Source organism: Aplidium turbinatum, chromosome 7 (genome assembly GCF_918807975.1).
Source record: "Aplidium turbinatum chromosome 7, kaAplTurb1.1, whole genome shotgun sequence".
In the NCBI taxonomy this organism is placed as follows: domain Eukaryota; kingdom Metazoa; phylum Chordata; class Ascidiacea; order Aplousobranchia; family Polyclinidae; genus Aplidium; species Aplidium turbinatum.
In genome coordinates this window covers 10375584-10399606 of record NC_137478.1, presented here as the reverse complement: position 1 = coordinate 10399606, position 24023 = coordinate 10375584, and the positions used below count along the sequence as shown (strand labels likewise).

At 38.7% G+C, this 24023-nt stretch overlaps 1 protein-coding gene across 1 annotated transcript in view; it reads left to right on the top strand.

The window, feature by feature from the left end:
• The first annotated feature begins 5840 nt into the window (after window positions 1–5840).
• The window catches only part of LOC145774184 (hepatocyte growth factor receptor-like), a 32466-nt gene continuing 14283 nt past the window's right edge, over window positions 5841–24023 (top strand). Inside the window, exons 1-3 of the mRNA XM_082585355.1 lie at window positions 5841–6168; window positions 14252–14477; window positions 20465–20671. Of these exons, the coding sequence (XP_082441481.1) occupies window positions 5980–6168; window positions 14252–14477; window positions 20465–20671 (622 nt within the window). The 5' untranslated portion in view covers window positions 5841–5979. The remainder of the gene's footprint in view (window positions 6169–14251; window positions 14478–20464; window positions 20672–24023) is intronic.

The window sequence follows — 24023 nt, the reverse complement described above, 5'->3', positions numbered from 1 at the left end:
AAGGCGATAGATGCTTTGGCGATTCTGTTGTTGGTTTCCAGGTCAATGGTGGCTGTGTTAGAAAGAGTACTACCGAGATACTTGAAGCTTTGACATGCATGTAGTTTCTGGTCGTTTACAGTGATGAGTGGTTTGCTATAGGATTTTCCAGGGGCTGGTTGATACATTGCCTTTGTTTTTTTCGTGCTGATTGTTAGTCCAAAATTATCGCAAGCAGAGGAGAACTTATTCATTTGTTGTTGGATTTTGCTTTTGGAACAGGCGTTCAGGGCACAGTCATCCGCGTACAGAAGTTCTTTAATGACAGTTTCGGTAACTTTGGTGACTGCTTTGAAGGTCTAAAATTATCGCTTTATCAACGCAACTTTTATCAAAGCACGCTTGATATCTTTAAGACATAACTTCCCTGGGTATAATTGAATTTCCGCAAGATGATGATGTTGTTTTTTGCTAGTTTGTTTTTTTGTCATTGTTTCATGTCGTCAAGTTATAGCCTATCTATTTTGTGAGTCGTGCAAGGCCTGGTGCGTTGCGCTTGAAATGGCTTTGCCCGTGGTAGGATTTCTTTGTGGGGTTTTCTTTGCCTGCCTTGCTCTTTGCTATGAGCTAAACGCATCAAGACGTGTTCCCCTTACGACCATCAGCACTTTTGATAACGCACCATGGCCGATCTTCATAGCAACTGTCCATACAAATCTTCAATATATCAGCTAAAGTTATGTAGGCTAATAAAGTTATAGCCTATATAATATATGTTTATTTGTTTTGTAACATTTTTTATTTTTTTTATTTTCCCCTTATATCTTAAATTTTTCTGAAGGTGTTGCGACCGTGCCAAATTTTTTTCAACTCAATAACTTACTTCGATCACAAGCACGTTTTAACGTTCGCGTTTTGTCGCTTCTACCTTTTTCTTGACCTTTGCTATGTTGATGTGTATTGTTTTGATATGATGGTCAGAAATAAAAAAACAACTGAACTGAAGCGTCTCAGGTTAAAAAGTTTTCCGTCACAACGATAGCGAATTGGAATACCATTGCAGTCTTCATCTTTGAAAGCATCTGTTAGCATTGCTGAAAACATCATGCTAAATAAGGTAGATGCCAGGACACAGCCCTGTTTAACGCAGTTTGTAACTGGGAAGGCTTCAGAGAATTCATTGTCATCAGCAACGTAGGCCATCATTCCATCATGAAATTGTCTTACAATAGAGATGTATGTGTTTGGGCATCCGTATTTGTGCATGATCTTCCACAACCCTTCCCTGCTCACTGTATCAAAAGCTTTTGTCAAATCGACAAAGACAGTGTAAAGGTCTTGGTGTTGCTCCATGCACTTTTCTTGAAGCTGTCTGGCCGCAAAGATCATCACAGTTCCTCGGCCCTGGCAGGGGCGGATCCAGGGGGGGCGATTGGGGCGATCGCCCCCCGTAAAACCTAAGAAAGTAGCTTTATTCTTCATTTATATGTACACGATTTGGAAAATAACATATCGAAAGCAATGCTGAATAAGTCTTTCGCCATGTTCAAAGATTAGGTTAGGCTATAAGGTACGTTATAATAATAACATAGTAGCCTATAAGGCTATTACTTCCTCACAGAGTCTAATTACCGAACGAAATTACTAAAATTTAAAAAGTTTCTAAACTTTTTGCTGGCACTGTTCATCATTACACTCTTTTGTCATATATCTGTGTTTATGTTGTGTCTACCACTTAGCAGTTGTTTCAGAAGAAGAGTCTGGATTTATCTGCAGCTACAACACTTGTCAGAGATTTAGAAAGCATTCTCAAAGCCCGGCGTGAAAATTGTGATGATGAATACTGTAGTTTATTTCAAAAAGCATCCCAAGTTTTGTCAAATTTGGACATTACCGTTACCTTCCCTCGAATTAATCAACGACAAGTTCACAGAACAAATGTTCCATCTTCGTTACCAGAGCAATACTACAAAAGGTCGATCTATATTCCAATGTTGGAATCCTTCATACTTGACTTGGAAACAAAATTTCCAGCTGAGACTTTAGTATCTTGTCACCTAACATCATTGCTACCACGAAATTGCTCAAGTATCGACCCGATAGCATTGACAAAAGTCATTTACAATGCCTACAACGGCTTGATACATCATAGTGTGGAATCTGCTCTGTGTTCAGAGATCCAACTATGGAAGGAGAAGTGGCAAACCTAACTGTTTCGGCGACTGCTGCAGTCTTACCGATGACTGTGGAAGAAGCTTTACAGCAGTGTGATGAAGATGTGTACACAATTGTAGCCTACACTCTCAGTCTCTTCTAAAAATGCTATTAACCTTGCCAGTCAGCGTAGCATCAGCCGAAAGAAGCTTTTCATCTCTTCGGTCGTTGAAAACCTGGCTGAGGAACAACATCGGCGAGGAAAGACTGAATGGATTGGTCTTACTATACCAGCATCGGGACATTTTAATTGACACAGACTCTAACAATAGAAACCGCAAACTTGACTTTGTGTTGTAGGCCTAGTCAAAGTTACGACACCTGTTAGTAATAATATTACTCGTAGCCTACCGGCAAAGCAGCCTTTTTATTTTCGTTTTATTTGTGAAGTCCACAGAAATAGTTGTGTCTGTTATTGTTAGTTTCTTTCTTTGTTTGGAGCAGCGACCGTGCATGACACGTTAGGAAGATTATATCCCTTGGTTGTCATTTCACTATGTTTAAATGCCATTCTATAGTTGTGTTTGGAAAAACTTCACTTGTTTTGTACAAATTGTAGTGTTTCGCTGGTCCAAAATAAAAATTTACAATTGATACATAGCCTATAGTGGCGATTCTATGGGGGTGGAGCATGACCCAGTGTTTTGACCTGGCCCCTCTTTTGTTGCTCATTATGTTGAATGCATGCATAACCTTTCCTCATTGCTTTTTATAACAATTTAAAACTTGTCAGAGGAATAAAACCTCGAAGTTATGCAGTAGGTCTATAACAACCTCAATGTCTGTATCAATAATATACTGTGACATTGCGAAGACGGAATTAGGCTACCTGTTACTATCTTTCCGCGGTCAATTTTTAAATTGCTGTGAAACAATCAAGAGTGAAACCTTCAGTCTCAACTATAAATGCGGCTAGGTTGTTCAGGCTTCAACTTGACATGGCAAGAGCACATCAGCTTTTCATCCCTCCCTTTTGTAAACAACAGCATTGTTAAGGGTTTTTTAAGTTATAGAATTTCTCATATTTTGTGTTCGAAATGCTCTCAGAAAAGAACGCACCAAATTCAACCTAAATTTTCTAGGGGAGACCCCGTCGTTGTTTGTGCCTGGCTGATCGCTTTCCTGAATGTCAATGACATCGCCCCCCCTAACGTTAATACCTGGATCCGCCCCTGGGCCCTGGCGAAATCCACACTGGCTTTCAGGGAGGAGGAGGCTATATACTATCAGTAGTTAGCATGGCCACAAAACCCAAGTTAGACTTAGAGTTTTTAATTTTCTGGAATTTGAGAATTTTTCTGAGTAATTTTCCGTTCGTCATAAGAGGATGTGATCGTGTTTGCCAAACGACGCATTACATTTTTGCGTTGTTCAGCAAACACGGTCACATTCTCTTATGACAAACGGAAACCTATCCAGAGAAATTCTCAAATTAAAGAAAATTAAACAACTCTGACTTTATTACTCATAGTTGAAAAGACATAAAAAATCGGGCTGTAGGCTTCTGAAATTAAAATTTGACCACAAAATGCAGCAGCCTAACGATTGAGTCGGGTCAAAATTTAGTTAAAAATTAAAAAAAACGCTTCTGCGTAGTATCGAACTCATTCCCTCTGGAACACCAACCAGACACGTATCCTACACGCCACCTAATCAGTTGAACATAATTGTCGAATTCAGACCTTATATAGGCACTCTTCTGGTCTTTTGCTTTGAAAGAGAAAAAGAAAGAAGTGCCTATGATAGTGACGTCATGACCGGTCAAATAGTGTTTCAGATTCAAAGACCGGCGCCGGTCAAATAGCCACTGCCATAAAAGAACACAATAAAGCCTACTTATTACGCAAGTTTTTTACATCCAGAAAATAGCCTAGTTTCCGACCAAATGTTCAGAATTCGCGACCAAACGCTTATAATCTGACTCTTGTGACGTCATACCTCTATTTGACAAACAAGCGCAGAATTTTTGGTCGTTCGACAAGAAAGAAAAAATCGCAGCCCTGGCTATATTATTGCTTTTTCTTACATGTGTACTTTTGTTTAGGCACAGTTGATTATTATTTTTGGGCAAGAATTCTTTCGCACCCCCAAAAAATATGCTTCCCTTACACCTATTTACTTGCACTTAGCTATTACTGTTTTGTGATTGAATTTATGGTAGAAACTATACATTCTTTTAAGTGTGAATGGATGGTATTCTTTAATAAGTATGTATACCAGACGACCTTACAACTACATGTCTGGTACCCAAAAACGCAAAGAAAAAAGCTGAATCATTGCCCCAGTTCAAAGGATCAATTGACAAATTTTTATCCCATGCATCTGAGGCAAGCTCTAACACTATACCGGTACAAGGAAGTGTAGTAGTTTGCGGTAGTATCGCAGTAGTTCCAGAGGCCATTCCATGACTTCTTGGTGGCCATTATTGTGATGGCTGCCGGGAGCTTAGCGGCCTGCTGTGTGCACGCGATTGCAAAATGACATTGGTATGGATTCTAAATCACATTGACATGCATTTAGAATTAATTTTTTCAAAGGATTAAGGACTGTGTAATAGGGTTGGTTGCCAGGAAGCAGATATTTACAAAATTATTGAAAATTGGCAGGATCACAAAAGGATCTTTCAAATTTCCAAGACCGGATCAGGACAGGATCAAGATTGGACCAGCATCTTGTAAAAGGTAGATCTGAACATCGCTGGCAGAAGCACAGAGTGTCTGCTGCTAGAGGAAGATGACAAGTGCCTGCTTGATACCGTATGTGCAAACTGTTTCACAACTTCAATTTTACAAGGAATGAAGAGTTGCATTTAATGAAGCGACATTTTAAATCGGCAGTGGGAAAGCTCAGCAGCTTGTTTCTGTCTGATAAAAGGCCTCCACAGTAAACAATTGACTTGTCTTTCCGTATCAACATTGAGTGTGATGGCACGAATACACCAAAAATTTATTTTCAGAATCAGGACTGGTGTTAGACTAGGTATGGGCAATTTAGAGTAGTGGGTTCAAATCGATTCCAATCTTAATGATGAATTATTCCATCCACTAGCTGCTGCTGAAGAGATAACAATCCTGAAATGCGTTGTTCTTGTTCTTAGAATTGTTCTTAGAATGGAGCATGGCGAACCATTTGTCAACTAAATCCACACTTGTTTAATTTAATTCCAAATCTACTTATTACTTTTTGCTATTTCTATTGGAAATGACTATTTTTAAACATTTGTTGCCGTGGTTACAATCAGGTGTTGCAGAGTTAGGATTAAAGTTAGGAAGGGTTAAGGTTAGGGTTTTGAACTTTGCCCAGGACTAAAAAAAATTTCCAAAATACAAGGTTTTTGTTCTCAACAGCTGTAAACGTTTCTGAAATTAGGGCAGAATTCCTTATCTGCCAACACTATTGAGGCTATAGTTACACTATATAGTGTAAATATAGCCATTTCTATTTGTCTCACAATTTCATGATCACACCTTTTGCCATCAGTTATTAAAATTGAAGTTGAACTGGGAAAAGCAGACTTCTTATGTAATCTTATGCAAAAAATTAGCATATTCTATGAAGTCAATTTATTAGCCCATTTTGCTGTAAGCAAGTTAAGATATATACATATATACAGTTTTTATGTTGTAGCACATGTATAATATATGACCTGGATTACTTGATACTAATGAATTTGCATCAAACTGCTGGAATAATCATAATTTGTTGAGAAAGTTTAGTGAAAATGCTAACCTCAAAGCTTATACTGTAATTTTCATTGGATAGCCTACATCTACCAAAATATAAAATATGCCGTACATTGATGGCATCTCTGTGACTAAAGATGAAGCAAATGTTTTTTTGTCTCGAAAATTGTTAAAGAATTCTTGGCATCACTTTGAAGAAACCCAGCAGGGAAATCTTGACCGAGAATGTATACAAGAGATATGCGTTTGGGAAGAAGCAAGAGAAGTATTTGAAACTGATGTTGATAGTTTGGTGAGTATGCCTAGTCTTTTGCACATTTTAGTGTAATCTCTATAATTGCATATGCCTACCGAATAGTTTCATGTTATCGCATTAAGATTGTAAATACCAAACTACAACCAATCATGCACAGCATTAACAAGCCTCGAAACAAATTTTCCGGCGGCCAAACGTGTCTGACCGAAGCAAGCTGTTCAGCGGCCAATCACAAGCACATGGTGGCAATCGGAACTTCGACAAGCATCAATAAAGTGTATTGTGATGTCACTTGCATCCTGCTTATCGTCAGACATCATCTGCTTGGTCAATCAATAATATTAACAATTCAATCATAGACAGTGTGTATTGTGATTCATCAGGTGCTTTGACTACTTTTTAATCCTTTGTGATTATACGGAATGGCCCGTTTCGGTGAGTCAGATTCGGAGAGTTCCTTATTCGGAGACAGCCTTTTTCGGAGAGTTCCCTATTCGGAGATTTTTTGAATTTTTTTTGAAAATTATCTGGTACCGTAGCCTAATTATCATTGCCGCTTTTACATCGTTTCAACATCGCTAAACGTTCAAATCGTGCTGAAAAAAAATAGAAATAAAATGTTTGAACAATTAAATGAAAATTTGTCGGTACCGTAGCCTAATTATCATTGCCGCTTTTACATCGTTTCAACGTCGCTAAACGTTCAAATCGTGCATAAAAAATAGATATAAAATGTTTGAACAATTAAATGAAAATTCGTCGGTACCGTAGTCTAATTATCATTTCCGCTTTTACATCGTTTCAACGTCGCTAAACGTTCAAATCGTGCAGAAAAAAATAGAAATAAAATGTTTGAACAATTAAATGAAAATTCGTCGGTACCATAGCCTAATTATCATTGCCGCTTTTACATCGTTTCAACGTCGCTAAACGTTTAAATTGTGCAGAAAAAAAATAGAAATAAAATATTTGAACAATTAAATGAAAATTCGTGGGTACCATAGCCTAATTATCATTGCCGCTTTTACATCGTTTTAACGTCGCTAAATGTTGAAATCGTGCAGAAAAAAATAGTCGAAGCTTTAGATGAGTGGGGTTTAGACCTAACCATTGAGATCTTAAGACTAAAAAGCGAATTAAATTTATTTTTGAACTATTACGGTAATGTTTGCTCAGATAAAATTGACATGTATCCTGCGTCGCCTTCTGCATGCAAACTTAGAATATATTAGAATCCTCAACTATTACAAAATTCTAAATCCAACGACGCCTTCTGTTTATTTACAGTAGAGAATTTTGTATTTTATTCCACAATATCGTTTCTTTTATAGTTGAAATTCTTGAAGCTTTAGATGAGTGGGGATTAGACCTAACCACTGAGATCTTAAATCATATTTATGACACCGGAAAGACCCTAGTGATATGGTACGTTCCATATTCATAACTTTACCAAAGAAAACCGGAGCAACAAAATGCTCACTTCATAATATCTTAAATGTCTTTGCTATTTAAGTTATTTTGGCAGCCGATTGTAGCATCGAATAGACAGCGATAGACACGTGTTTCGCCCATGAGGCTGGGCTCATCAGTATCGCACCGTATTCTTGCCACTTGAGTAATCGACCGCCGCTTTACCAGTCAGTTTAACTCTTATCTTTGTGGGAAGAAAGAGCCAACAAAACCAGCATGTGCCTGGGGTGGGTCAATGTGAAGAAAGGCGTTCTTCCCGGCTATCAGCACAAGGCTGATTACTCACTAGCACAGCGAGCAGCAGTAACGCTTCGCTAACCAGAACGGTGTAGCTTCCACGCTAGCCATTAAGACCTCCAATTAAACGTTTAAGTTATTTTGGCAGCCGATTGTAGCTTCGAATAGACAGCGATAGACACGTGTTTCGCCCATGAGGCTGGGCTCATCAGTATCGCACCGTATTCTTGCCACTTGAGTAATCGACCGCCGCTTTACCAGTCAGTTTAACTCTTATCTTTGTGGGAAGAAAGAGCCAACAAAACCAGCATGTGCATGGGGTGGGTCAATGTGAAGAAAGGCGTTCTTCCCGGCTATCAGCACAATGCTGATTACTCACTAGCACAGCGAGCAGCAGTAACGCTTCGCTAACCAGAACGGTGTAGCTTTCACGCTAGCCATTAAGACCTCCAATTAAACGTTTAAGTTATTTATCAAGGGGCAAGAATACGGTGCGATACTGATGAGCCCAGCCTCATGAGCGAAACACGTGTCTATCGCTGTCTATTCGATGCTACAATCGGCTGCCAAAATAACTTAAACGTTTAATTGGAGGTCTTAAGGGGGTAATGTGCCTTAATTTTGACATATTTCAATGGCATAATTTTGAGACTATAACAAAATGGACATTCGTTTGCTATGCATATTATTATAACACAAGGTAAGTACATTTGAAAAATATCGTTCATAATCATTTGGTTGCCATGGTAACCAACGGGGGGGCCATAGTAACAAAAAACAATAACAAGCATAACTCAAAAAACAATTAAGCAAAATGCATCAAACTTGCAGAATATGTTCTGTTGTAGATTACAACTAACCATTCGTATTTTGCCTCGTGCCTAATCATTTCTATTGCTTCTCCTTGCGGTACTATGACGTAGGTAATTGCCCGTTTAAACAATCAAATACCTGCCACGACATTTTACTTGTGTTCAGTGTTCTAGAAGCGTAGCTTGCTTCATACAGCAGATTGTTTAGTAGTGAAGACATTTCAGTTGCATGTAATCTTTAGTTTGTAAGCTGTAGTGTATAATCTCTTTATTTAAGTTAATACCTGCTACCTTATTATGTTGATGTTAACCGCTATGTTTATGTTCAGCTATATCGTGTGTTTTGTTTATTAAACCTTAATTTGAGGATTTGTGATGAATGAGTATGGATTCATAACAATTTAATAAACAAAACACACGATATAGCTTGATTGCAAATAGAATGAATATATGAGCAAAGGCCGAACAAAGAAAACAATTGCGATAAACATGAAATAACAGTTCCGGCATTCATATTTGCACAAGGAAACGCAAATGGAAACCTCGAATACTCGTCGATTACAGTTAATATATATTTGTTTCTTGTGGCTGAAGGCAATGGGCCTTTGAAATCAATATTTAGGCGTTCCATAGCTTGAGTAGCTTTTATTAGCGGAGTTTGAATCGGCTTGTGGAAACGAGGTTTAATTTCAGCACAAACATTACAATCTGAGATCATTTTACGTATCTCGCCGAGCGAATAAGGTAGATTCTTTGTTTTGATATAATGGTGCATTCTTGTTACCCCAGGGTGGCAAAGACTCGCATGAATCTCGTACAAATAATTGCTAGACAAACTTGCACAATACGCTCTTGATAAGGTATCAGGTGCCACGTTAAGTTTTCCTGGTCGATAAACTATGTCATACTGATATTGTGAAAGTTCAACACGCCATCTCAAAATTTTACTGTTTTTCAACTTACTATGACTTTTGCAATCATACATAAACGCGATTGATCGCTGATCAGTTACAAGTTTGAAACGCCGCGCGGCCAGCAAATGGCTCCATTTCCGCACTGCTTCAACAATAGCAGCGGCCTCTTTTTCTATCGAAGAGTGATGCTTTTCGGTTTTTGTCAACGATCAGGAAAAAAATGCAACTGGTCTATCTCGTTGATTTAAGGTTGCTGACAAGGCAACATCTGAAGCATCAGTTTCGACTACAAACATGGCTTCTTCATCGATTACTCCAAGTGTCACAGTGGCCAATTCTGATTTAAGCTCTTCAAACGCTTTTAAACTATCACCATTTAAAGGAAAGTCGCTGTTTTCTATTAACGGTTTAATTTTGTCAGAATAATGAGACACCCATTTGGCATAATATGCGAAAAGTCCGATAACACGCTGCTGCTCTTTGTTATTTGTTGGAGAAGGGAGCTCTAAAAGAGTTTTCACTCGGTCAGGATCTGGTTTTAAACAACCTTTAGAAATTTGATAACCTAACAACTGTATGCAGTCAGTCGAATATTCACATTTCGACTCATTAAATGTCAAATTACACTCTTTAGCTACTTGCAAAAACTTCGACAAATTTTCATCATGTTCTTGCTGCGTTTTACCACCGATTGTAATATCATCAAGATAAGCGAACGTACCTTTGCAATCATTAGACTTGATAATATCGTCCACAATTCGCTGGAAACATGGCACTGCATTTGTCAGCCCAAATGGTATTCTTTTCCACTGCCAAAGTGAACCGTCAGCTTGAAACGCAGTAAATATCCTGTCGCATTTGGGTAGTTCTACTTGATGGTATGCACTTGTCATATCGATTGTCGAATACACATTAAACTTTTCAACATTTTGCACCACGTCCTGCATCCGTGGCAGCGGATAAGCATCAATTCTAGTGAATTTATTTATAGTCTGGCTATAGTCAATGACCATTCGCTTTTTATGGTTATCTTGGGTAACCACAAGAGGCTGCGCACGCCATGGAGAATTACTTGGCTCGATGAGTCCTTCCTTCAGCAGTCGTTTTACTTCTGATCCTATGAACTCTTTATCTTGCATTGAATAACGCCGTTCTTTGGTTGCCACTGGATGGAAATCCTCCGTTAGATGCTGGAATAGATTGACAGGAGTTGACGTCTTTACAGCTTGCAACAATCCGAGGTGTAACGTGGGCTTCGAACCTCCGAAGTAAATGCTGACTCTTTTATGCTGTTCCATAAAGTCTTGACCGAGTATGACATCAGTTAGCAAATTTTCCAGCACCATTACATCCACTTTTTGGTATAGTTGACCACCAAGGTTCACGTCAACTTTACATATGCCTACACCTTTAGAGCTGCATCCTTTTACTGCTAAACCAATCCGCTGATCAGTCTCTTTAAGGTTTAGTTGCAATTGTTGACTAAACAACTTGCTTATGTGCGATAACGACGATCCTGTGTCCATTAAAGCATTGGCCGAAATACCGTTAATCGTGACAGGAATGATAACTTTCGTATCAATAGGTTTTGAAGTCTTTTGAGGGGTTATGTGCATCAAAGAGGTTGAAGAACAATGACTTTTATTCATAGAAGGTTTAGGTGATCGACACATTTTGGAGAAATGTCCTTTCTTAGCACAACGATAGCACTCAACTTCCTTAGCTGGGCAAAATTGTCGAGAATGCCGTTTATTTCCACAATATGGACATCTTACTGAAACGGTAGCTGCAACAGTATCTTGCTTTCTTTCAAGATCATCTTTAGGTTCGGATATAACAGCAACTTGATGCGAATGCAGTGCTGAGGGTTCTGCAACTATTCGTCCAGCGTTTTTTTGAGCATCTTCCAACGACCGAGCTTTCTCGAAAGCAGCTTGTAAAACAAGGTTTGGTTCTTCCAATAAACGTTGCTTAATTTCTTGTGATGTCAATCCGCCGATAAAGGCATCGAGAATAGATTCCTCTCTGTGCTGAACGGCGGACACAGCTTCGAAATTGCAGTCAGTACTCAAGCGCTTGAGCTTTTGATAATATTCATCAAGTGTCTGGTTGACCTCTTGCTTGCAAGATTTAAGCAAATAACGCGCATAAATTCGATGAGGAGCTTTGTCATATGCACTTTGAAGTTGAGTAATTGCAGCTTCATATGTGCCAGCTTCTGAAATGACCTCATAAGCTGCACTATCAAGATGATTGACAAGAAGACCGAGTTTATCTGCATCCGAAATACCTTCGTACTTCTGAATATAATAGGTAAATGACCTATACCAGTGCGACCAAAGCTTCCTGGCTTCGCTACTGTGAGGATCGGCAGTAAACAGTTTTGGTCTTAAGTCTTTAAGATCCATTCTGTGTCTGTTTATTAAATTTTGTCATTCTGACAGATTTTATTAAATTTTGTCATTCTGACAGAGGGCCTGCATTTATGTCAAACGAATTTATATCATTTGCGCACAGCAAAGGAATAGCTCTCAGCAAAACTTCAATATACAACCCTCGATGTAATGGTCAATGTGAAAAATATAATAATATTATTTGGACCGCAGTGCAACTTGCATTAAGAACACGCAATTTGCCCATTTCAAAATGGGAAAGTGTTTTGCCTGACGTATTACATTCCGTACGTTCACTGCTCTGTACTGCGATCAATGTATCTCCCCACGAACGCTTTATGAAGTTTAGTCGGCGTTCCAAGTTGGGATCATCAAGTCCCACTTGGCTCAGTACTCCTGGTCCTGTTCTATTGAAGCGCCACGTTCGCACGAGCAAATATGAACCTGCTGTAGATGAAGTAGAATTAATTCATGCTACTCCAACGTATGCTTTTGTGAGATTACCGAATGGTCGCCAGACTACTGTATCATTGCGTGATGTTGCTCCTGTGGGAGAAAGAAATGCTTTCGAAAATAGCGCAACTGATTCTGACACTTCTGTTTTCATTAATGATCAATCGTACAATGATGAAACCGTTGCAAGCGATTCACCCGTTGATAAAATGCATCACAGCAACGTGAAAGGTGCTGAACCAAACACCGAAGTTGATCATCATTCTGAAGTCAATGAAGAGCCTAACACAAGAGAAGATCCAATGCTGAGGCGTTCTTCCCGCATAAGGCGCCCTCCTGATCGCTTGATGTATGAATGATACAAATACCCATTTGAACTCGATTTCTTGGCAGGGGAGAATGTTGTAGATTACAACTAACCATTCGTATTTTGCCTCGTGCCTAATCATTTCTATTGCTTCTCCTTGCGGTACTATGACGTAGGTAATTGCCCGTTTAAACAATCAAATACCTGCCACGACATTTTACTTGTGTTCAGTGTTCTAGAAGCGTAGCTTGCTTCATACAGCAGATTGTTTAGTAGTGAAGACATTTCAGTTGCATGTAATCTTTAGTTTGTAAGCTGTAGTGTATAATCTCTTTATTTAAGTTAATACCTGCTACCTTATTATGTTGATGTTAACCGCTATGTTTATGTTCAGCTATATCGTGTGTTTTGTTTATTAAACCTTAATTTGAGGATTTGTGATGAATGAGTATGGATTCATAACATGTTCTAATGTTAATTGGGCACAAAACTATGTTTTTGTATTTAATTTTAATTGCCATGGCAACTTAGCAACAGCCAATCAAATTATTTTTATCAATATCTCCATTTTGCATAAATAATATAAAAAACGCTCTCATGATTTTGTAGATATAGTTGTTCTTAATATATATTCCCAATTTCACACCAATGTGATGTTTGGTCATGAAGTTATGCTTGTTCCCGTGGGGCCACATGCACCAAAACACTAATTGGAGATATTGGCCTCCAAAGTTTACAATTCAAAATAGCCAAAAGGTTAACACTTTTGAGAAACTATGTGAAGTATATACGACTGGAAATACATAACAAGTGAACATGCACAGTCAGCTTTTCTGTATAAACACATTCAGTGCATTATGGGAAATTTTATTAAACTTTATTCTTTTTGAAAGGGGACAAATAACGATAAAACAACATGCAAAGTTAGCAACAAAATGCTAACCAAACACAATAATTCGGTTGTCAAAGTAAGAGTGGCCTTTGTAAAAATTGAATTTCAATGTCTTATAGGCCACATATTCCAAGTTTTATGGGTTCATTTTATAGAAGAAGACTTAACCTATCCAAAACCAACAAAAACAGAAAATTGAAAAAAAAATATTTTTTTAAAAATATTTGAGCACATTACCCCCTTAATGGCTAGCGTGGAAGCTACACCGTTCTGGTTAGCGAAGCGTTATTGCTGCTCGCTGTGCTAGTGAGTAATCAGCCTTGTGCTGATAGCCGGGAAGAACGCCTTTCTTCACAATGTCTTTGCTATGTTGACGTGTATTGTTTTTGATATGATGGTCACAAATAAAAACAATTCAACTGAACTGACATGACGAATTTTCATTTAATTGTTCAAACATTTCAAGGTTTGTTTACAAAAACAAATCCCTTGTAGTTTGCAAAATATTTTAAATCAATTAGGTTGTATACAATGAAAACCTTTTAACGGTAAAAACTAAAACTTTTAGAATAACTTCGACAATTTCTATGTAATAAATCCTAATGAAAATCTGTTGTTGTTTTATTGTGTCTATTTTCTAGAATGCATTTTGGGCTCAATATACTGGACAAACAAGTGCTTCAAGTCAGGACAATGCTGTTGGATTAATTCTTGGAATTTTATTTGGGGTTGTTGGTTTAATAATTATCATTATTTTAATATATGTTCTGTGGAAAAGGACCAAAGGTGACTTGGATAAAAAAATGATGCAAAACGCCCAACCTTATACTCCCTATCCTTTCCTAAGTTTTTACGCAAGTAAGAAAGGTATGTGCAAATTCAGAATGCCAAATTTGAATACTATAACTATATATATACCATGAACAATTAAATCCAATTGAACCAGTTAGTGTTACTTGCTTTATATCTTTTATGCACATTGTATACTGTATAGGCTATATATACTTTAACTTAATTATTTTGTAGTCTTGTCCACTTGTTGAGAAACTTCTTATTATTTGCAAAGCTGGGGTGCTTCAGGCTGGTATTGATATTATCATAGGCGTCGAATTTTTTCTTAGAAGAGAGGAATTCTGGGTGGGCGAGAGTTTTCAAACAGATTTCATTTAATGTGTATGTTTGCAAATTCGCAATGGTTCAGTCTTCGAAATGAGCATATTTTTACTTCGGCAAAAACGTTGCCGAGGCCAAACGGCAAAAGTTGAAATTGCCTCGGCAATTACTGTGAATATTTATTAGGAAAAGATTGTATAATACTAAAACATGTAAAACGAGAAGCGAAAAATATACTAGAGTAGTCTATTTCGAACGCATTGTTTGATTTGTTGTGATGTAATAATACCAAAAGTAGTGATAAAGCGAGCAACGCGATACGCACGCTGTTACGGTAATTCACGTTAAAAAACTCACCGGGAGGGGAAAGTAAGTTAATTTTGGGTTGATTCAACGTTCGAGTCAGCACAAATCGATTTAATTTTTCCGCTCGGTTATATTGCGTAACAACAATGCTCAATAAGAAAGTTACGTTTGTTTTACATTAATTCGACATCTAGCAACGTTGAATTATCATAAAATAACGTCAATTGCTCAACCAGGTACAGGTAACAAATTAATAGCTCCGTGCGAGAAGATTGCCTCGATTTACGTATACACTAACATAATTTCGGCACAATTGGGATACTGCGAACAACACAAAGTCTGTTTGATAAAGAACTAGCTGTCAGAATCGGAATCATCAGATGCTGTATCGGAGCACGAGGTTGTCGCGTCATCACTGGAATCAGACACATCAAGAGGCTCATCGCTTGGCTGTAAATCTATACCATCTTTGCCGTTCGCAATGAAGCGTCCACGTTTTGCGGCTTTCGGGCTTTGTTACCACTCCACAGGCCTCTTTCTTTTTCATAAAGATCCATCAGGGTGTTGACTAGGAAACAAATCTATGCTGTGCCATAACGACTGGGAGGAATGTTTAACCCTAACGTTACAAGCGCTCGTGTGGCCTCGGCATTTTTATTGCCGACGCTAATGCGCCATTTGCCGACGCTAATTTCGAAGACTGAATTTATCGCATTAATAAGGTGTATTGTGGTGTCACTTGCATCCAGCTTATCGTGAGACATCAGCTGCTTGATCACTCAATAAGGTTAACAATTCAAGCATATACAGGGTGTATTGTGATTTATCGAGTGCTTTAACTCTTTTCTAGTCCTTTGTGATTATAAGTGGCAAAGTACTACTACTTTAATTTACAAGGCCGCTTGTGTAAAATTTTCTCGGAACTTCATGGCGGACAAATGCGGCCGACGGAAGGGCGAGACCCAGCGGACAAAATGTCGGTTTTTGTAGGTTAATCGCAGCGATGGCCGCCTTCAGTTTCGAGGCCTGAATTATAGGGTGATATTTTTATAAAAGATTCTCCCAGCTGGGCACATGTCTAAGTGCCGGCGAAGTAGGAAGTAACCCAAATAAAACATCCAGCAATAGTAAGATTGAATCAACATTCTAGTCTGGTGTAGTCTAAGAAAACTAGTTTTTTCTTGTAATCTTGTTGTCCTTACAATCACCTCGGCAATTGCCGACGCTAATTTCGAAAAGTGTGGTTAGTCTTTCTCGCAAAGACTGCGTTTAGCGTCGCTGCAGCAATTAAGCTTTAATAGGTTGGATGTTTTCTTTCTTGCATCTTGCGATCTTATGAGCGCTGCTAAACTAAACAAACTTCTTTTTCCTTTGCGACCTAAAAAGCGCGTGACTCGGGACCTGTTATCTTTAAAGTGGCGTCTTCGGATTTGCCGCATTTGTAAAAGCGATTGTTTTTAGTACGTCTTTAGTTTGTGTCGGTTATTTTATTGTCATGTTCATTATGATGTCATATTCACATTCCCTTACGCTGACCGGGAACTGAAGTTTGATTGTGACGTAACGAAAGTGAGACCATTCGGAGAAAAGATCAAATTGCCGACGCAAATTTGGAGAAAAGATCAAACGTGGCTTTCTCTCACCAGGAATTGCCAACTGTGGCAGTTGCCGTAGCAACAACAATGCAGTGCGTACCGCCGTTTTTCCACGCAGCGTTGTTACGGAATTGCTTTGTTCTGTCGGATACTTAGCGAGAGACATAGCGAAAAACAAGAAGTTGCGCTGCAGTTGGTTGGATAGTCCAGCGTTTAAGAAAAACGAAAATAGTTGTAACGAATACTTCATAAGTGGCATGAAAACAGGGTGGGCGAAACATATTTTGCCCACCCTCGTTTCACGGCAGGGTGGGCGACGCCCACCCTGCCCACCCTATTTCGACGCCTATGGATATTATATTAATATCAGCAAAATAAAACAATATATATAGATTTCTGCCCAACATTTTGTGCGAAAAGCATTGCTCTACCTGCCAAGCTGATGTAATCTGCAGTATTACCATCAAACATCTAATGAAATGGAGTTTACTGGAAATAGCACCAAAATGACCGGGCGCCACAGTGCGTCGCACCTAAATATTCTGAACCCACAGTGTGCGCGGTGCCTATTTAACCAGGAACTAATTGTCTGCACTTAAAAGACATGCTCCCCAAAATATTATTCAGAATCTTCAGATACTCCGTTATGTTAATTCTAAGTCCAGCTTTGATGAAATGAGGAGGCATCACTTGTCACGGCTGCAAAAACCATCACAAAAGGAGTATTATATGGTACAGTATTATTGCTTTGCATCAGATGAGAAACTTCTGAATCATCACGGCCAATAACTCGTGTGTTCTAACGATTTACAACCTCGTCCACAATGAACTTTTTCTCATCGACAAAAATACGAACATGTCCTCCTTTGTTCTGATTGAGAAGCTTTGGACATCTTTCCCTTGATTGATCTTGAGCGGGCAATAAGGAGGTTGCAACGTGTTTTCACATAAGACTTCATCCCAAGGTTTTCATTGCCTGCTGTACTGATGGTTCAGTGACTGACATGTCGTCTTTTGGCTAGTTTTGTCATGAACTGTGTTGGTTCTGCCTTTATTAACCTTATCAGCCTTGCCAGAAAAGTTTTTGTTTGCTTTCGATTAGAGATGTACCGATATATCGGTATCGGTGATATCGGCCATTTTTTGAGTATCGGTATCGGCAAAATTTGGCCGATATTGTGGCTGATACTGAGCATGCAAAAAAAGGCGTTTGCTGCGGATTTTCTGAAGAAGCAAAGATATAGATTTTTTAAAGTAGTAACTAACGTTACATTGATGTAGAAAAATAACAACCTGTTCACATTTTTGATACCTTACACTCCCATGACTTCATGCGCGCACCTTTTGGCATTGTTTGCTTGCATAGATTCTTTCACTCAAACAAAACGTTTTGTTTCAGCAGTGTTGCGTTGTTCGATTCTTAAGTTGTGAAGGAGACTCAATTTCTCCAATATTTATCACTTGTGTTTCTTTTTTACTCTCAGCAGAGGATAAACCCAGGCCAAGACTAACCAGGTAGCAAAAATGTATAATTTTGCATCGTTTTTACGTTGCTAAACGTTTAAAAAACCCATGTAACTTGGTTGTTCTTAGTAAGCTGGTTCTATCAGTTTGTGATTTAATTTCCATCTTTCGTTGTAATAAACTCACCAAGCTTAAACAATGTCATGGCAGAATAAGTAGGCTCAAAATGAAAGCAATGGGACTACGAATCCTCACTAAACTAATCAATAAATGGTCTTGTTGCGCCTAAGATGACAACCTCATTGTGAAGAAAGGAGCGTTCTTCCGGGCTATCAGCACAAAGCTGAGCACTCACTAGTACAGCGAGCTGTTGCGATTCGCTAACCACAACGGTGTAGCTTCCACGCTAACCATTTAGACCATCCAATCAACTATGTTTCTCGGCAGCCGTTTTGTAGCAAGAATTGACATCGACAAGAATTGAAATGGCTGGTGTGTAAGCTACACCGTTGTGGTTAGCGAATCGCAACAGCTCGCTGTACTAGTGAGTGCTTAACCTTGTGCTGATAACCCGGAAGAACGCTCCTTTCTTCACAATGAGGTTGTCATCTTAGGCGCAACAAGACCATTTTGATTAGTGTAGTGAGGATTTGTAGTCCCATTGCTTTCATTTTGAGCCTACTTATTCTGCCATGACATTGTTTAAGCTTGGTGAGTTTATTACAATGAAAGGTGGAAATTAAATCACAAACTGATAGAACCAGCTTACTAAAAACAATCGAGTTACATGGGTTTTTTAAACGTTTAGCAACGTAAAAACAATGCAAAATTATACATTTTTGCTACCTGTGTAGTCTTGGCCTGGCAAAAGCTTTTCAACCAAACGACAAGCGCCCTTAGGTTGCACATTACTTGTCGAATAGTTTTTGTACGACCACACAAATCACTTGGTTTACATTTTACATCTTATTATCAATTATGATAGCTTATTTGGAGAGTTTGTGCGAACACTTTATTAATTTTTCAGAAACACCAATTATGATGTAATGTTTCTTCCCTTATACCCCAGTCCTCAATTACGGTGGACTTTCATTACTGAAACCTACTATTATGACACAACAATGCGGTTGAAATTGGATTCTTAAATCTTTAATAAATTATGCCAATTGAAAGTTTTTTTTAATAGTTTTATGCAAATAAGGTAAAACTTCGCATTCTATATAATTCCTTGCAAATATCAAAATTGCTTCTTTTTGTAACACCAAAGTATCGGCCAAAATATCGGTATCAGTATCGGTATCGGCCTAAAAAAGTGATATCGGTATCGGGATCGGTATCGGCCAAAATATTGGTATCGGTACATCTCTACTTTCGATCTTTTTGAGGGCTGTGGAGGTTTCTTTCAACTTTCTCCTCGGCATCAAACTTGGCCACAACTCGATAAACTGTCGTCTTTGTGTAGCCAATGTTCTTAATAATATTCGAGGGAGTGTTCCCAGCACAGCTCAATTCGCGTATGATTATCGTCTTGTCAATTCTACCATGCTTAAAGAAGTTTGTCTAAATATTGCTATATATATATACTATTACGTCTTTAATAAAACGTTTATAAAATTATCTGCAGAAAGTTTCATTTTGATTAGAGAAATAAAAAAGAAAATTATGAGAAAATGAAAAAGTCCCAATTTATCTGCAGGACCCTGTATACAGCACGAAGTTTTTATTGAAGTAAATAACTTTTATTCTGAGAAACTAGTCTACCGCATAACAAGATCCCCTTCATTCCAAATCTACCTGTGATGTACAAAAAATTGTTGTCTTCGTTTTTTGACTGCATCTCTCGTATTGTCACTAAATATTAGATCTCGGTCAGTTAACCACTGCCGTGTGTCTTTGTTGATGGAGTTTAAGCCCTCAACACCATGGAGTGGCCTGTACAGAGGGCAATTCTTGGTTACATGACCTATGGTCTGCAAAGTATGCAATGTGCTTGAGCATTTTTGCAGTGATAGTTGTAGTGTGTTTGGTTTTCCAAGTTTATCGGGGACGGCCATAATTAGCTGTACAACCTGAGCCCGTTTCTTCATTTACTGTCATATAGTGAGTAAGATGTGGTAGGTTACCACTTTAATGTCTTTGGTTATGACCTCACAGGGTATCAAACCCATGCCTACCGATCTACTACAAACTGAAGCAATTGTGATGTAAATAAAATAGTGAGATTACCTTTTTTATGGAAGATTTTACCTTCACAGGCTCTCCTGTAACCTACAAGCTCATTTTTGATGTGGTTTTAATCTGCCAGACTAGAACATAGCTCTTTGAAATACATTTCTTTTTACTGAAAGAAGAAAAATGTTATGATATATTTTTCAGAGCCACGCGAAAGTAACAATTATGAATCTCCGTTACTCGATACATTTGATAATGAATTAGCAATGGGATTAAGTCAATGTTACATTGAAAGAGAAAGACTGCAGCTTGGTGAAGTGATGACCAGTGGAAATTTTGGTGATGTTTGGGAAGGAAGGCTGAAACAGAGAGACAATACAATTGTCAATGTTGCTGTTAAAAGCCTTAAAAGTAAGTATGAACATCGTACAGCTCTGTTTTACGATTTGTGCTAGGGCTAATTTCTTCCAAGATGATTTGTGCATCAAAACGAATTCTATTCAGAAATCTAATTCTTACATGCAAAAACGCGCTGAAGTTCACTTTTAAGTAAACGTGTACTGTTACGGTGTCGGTACACGACAACTGGGCGAGACAAAGTGGGCGATACCCACTTGGGCGAGACCAGGTGGGCGAAGAGACAAGTGGGCGACGGACCAAGTGGGCGACGAGTCAAGTGGGCGACGGACCAAGTGGGCGACGGACCAAGTGGGCGACGAGTCAAGTGGGTGACGAGCCAAGTGGGCTACGGCCAAAGTGGGCGACGGAAGCGAAAGTTTAGCCGTTTGGAAAAAAATATGATTTTTAATTTTTACTTTAAAATACAATGATTGATTTGTGGAAGGGAGGCAATGAGAGTTCTCGCGCTGAGTTTCACGAAGCATTGGAAGCAACATTTTCATTATTTTTTGTAGTCTAGTAATAGCGCTTGCTGTTAGATGTTAATTTGCATTGTGACATCATCTTGACACATTATTTTGCAATTTGCGGCGTCAGGGTTTATCGTGAAGCTTAAGAGAAACCTCTCAGAAAAGAGACAAACGAATGGTCATAGAGTGGTTTAAGTCAGTTATGAACGCTCCCTAACCGTTATCGAAGCTTGTCAGTATAAAATATGACTTCTAATTTTTACTTTAAAATACAATGATTGATTTGTGGAAGGGAGGCAATGAGAGTTCTCACGCTGAGTTTCACGAAGCATTGGAAGCAACATTTTTATTATTTTTTTGTAGTCTAGTAATAGCGCTTGCTGTTTGATGTTAATTTGCATTGTGACATCATCTTGACACATGATTTTGCAACACACAATCCAGTCTCTGAATATTATAAACACTTGTGGTAGGTCACTAGGTCAGCCAGTGCTGAGAACTTAACTACTAAGTAGCTGGTTTGGTAGGTACATGCGTTAGACATTGGAATGTTTCTAGTGATTTTCAAGCGAAACAGAAGTTTTTGTTAGTTGTTCGAGTATGTTATTGTTTAAAATACGTGTAAAAACTTACATACGAATCATTAACTACAGAGATTAGCATAACTTTGATGCTCTAAAAATAAAGTCATATTTTTCAATTTTTAGGTCATAAACAAAATGGCCCTAGTCATACTTTATACTGACAAGCTTTGATAACGGTTAGGGAACGTTCATAACTGACTTAAACTACTCTTTGGCCATTTGTTTGTCTCTTTTCTGAGAGGTTTCTCTTAAGCTTCACGATAAACCCTGACGCCGCAAATTGCAAAATAATGTGTCAAGATGATGTCACAATGCAAATTAACATCAAACAGCAAGCGCTATTACTAGACTACAAAAAATAATGAAAATGTTGCTTCCAATGCTTCGTGAAACTCAGCGTGAGAACTCTCATTGCCTCCCTTCCACAAATCAACCATTGTATTTTAAAGTAAAAATTAGAAGTCATATTTTATACTGACAAGCTTTGATAACGGTTAGGGAACATTCATAACTGACTTAAACCACTCTTTGGCCATTCGTTTGTCGCTTTTCTGAGAGGTTTCTCTTAAGCCACCAGATCAACCCTGACGCCGCAAATTGCAAAATAATGTGTCAAGATGATGTCACAATGCAAATTAACATCAAACAGCAAGCGCTATTACTAGACTACAAAAAGAATGAAAATGTTGCTTCCAATGCTTCGTGAAACTCAGCGTGAGAGCTCTCATTGCCTCCCTTCCACAAATCAACCATTGTACTTTAAAGTAAAAATTAAGTCATATTTTATACTGACAAGCTTCGATAATGGTTAGGGAGCGTTCATAACTGACTTAAACCACTCTATGACCATTCGTTTGTCTCTTTTCTGAGAGGTTTCTCTTAAGCTTCACGATAAACCCTGACGCCGCAAATTGCAAAATAATGTGTCAAGATGATGTCACAATGCAAATTAACATCAAACAGCAAGCGCTATTACTAGACTACAAAAAGAATGAAAATGTTGCTTCCAATGCTTCGTGAAACTCAGCGTGAGAGCTCTCATTGCCTCCCTTCCACAAATCAACCATTGTACTTTAAAGTAAAAATTAAAAATCGTATTTTTTCCCAAACGGCTAAACTTTCGCTTCCGTCGCCCACTTTGGCCGTCGCCCACTTGGCTCGTCGCCCACTTGGTCTGTCGCCCACTTGGCTCGTCGCCCACTTGACTCGTCGCCCACCTGGTCTCGCCCAAGTGGGTATCGCCCACTTTGTCTCGCCCAGTTGTCGTGTACCGATATTTCTTTGTAAAACTTTACCACTATCGTTCTTGCACTAGCAAACACTGGAAATCTCAACGTCCTGCATCGCAAGAAGCAAGAGTATGCAATGGCGTATTGTGCCTAGTAGACGGGCGTAGTGACTAGTGACTTTCAGTAATCAGCATCACACTGAGAGACATAGCACAATTAGCACATCTTGCCTCAGATTGTCCTCAGTAGAGGGAAAGCAGCTGCTTCTCCCATCAGTTGCATACGTACGAAATCCTCATTGGGCTATAACAAGAAAAATATTGATGATGGCGACTAAAACTTACCCATTATGGCTGACGCCATTTCAGACTCAAACGAGAACCTTTTGAAATAACAGAACAAGTATCAGACTAAAGACAATGTTTGGTGTCTAAAACTCTACACTAACTCTAAGTGTTAAAAATAAAGTTCATGACCCTGAAAATGGTGGTGGCCGGTCGATTGGTCGACAGTCATTTGGTCGACAAGACATTTGGTCGACAGGACATTTGGTCGACAGGATATTTGGTCGACAGGACATTTGGTCGACAGGACATTTGGTCGACAGACATTTGGTCGACGTTGAACAAAATTAAGGTCAATGTACACACTGTAGGCAGCAGCATAGATTTATTTTAATGCATAGCCTACCGGTAGAGTTTATTCTCGCGGGCTTGAGGTTGACACATTTGCAATTAAAGAGAGAAATGAAAGTAAAAAGATTGCTTTTTGTTTTTTTTCCATAATTCATCAAGGTAATCACGGACCCCCAAATGCTTTCTCACGGACCCCTAAGGGGCCGCGGACCCCAGGGAAACCACTGGTCTAGAGGCTCTCTCTGCCTTTTCTTTCGATTAAAATCGTGATGCGTATTATGTACAAGAACTTCTTTTTTCCAAATATTTTCGGGCTAAAATAGGCGTGCGTATTATACACGAGTGCGGCTTATACTTGGTAAATTACGGAGTTCTTTCCTTTTAGAAATATTTTTTATAGTGTTTATTGCGCACAAAACCAAGCAAATGCCAGCCGATTACAATGG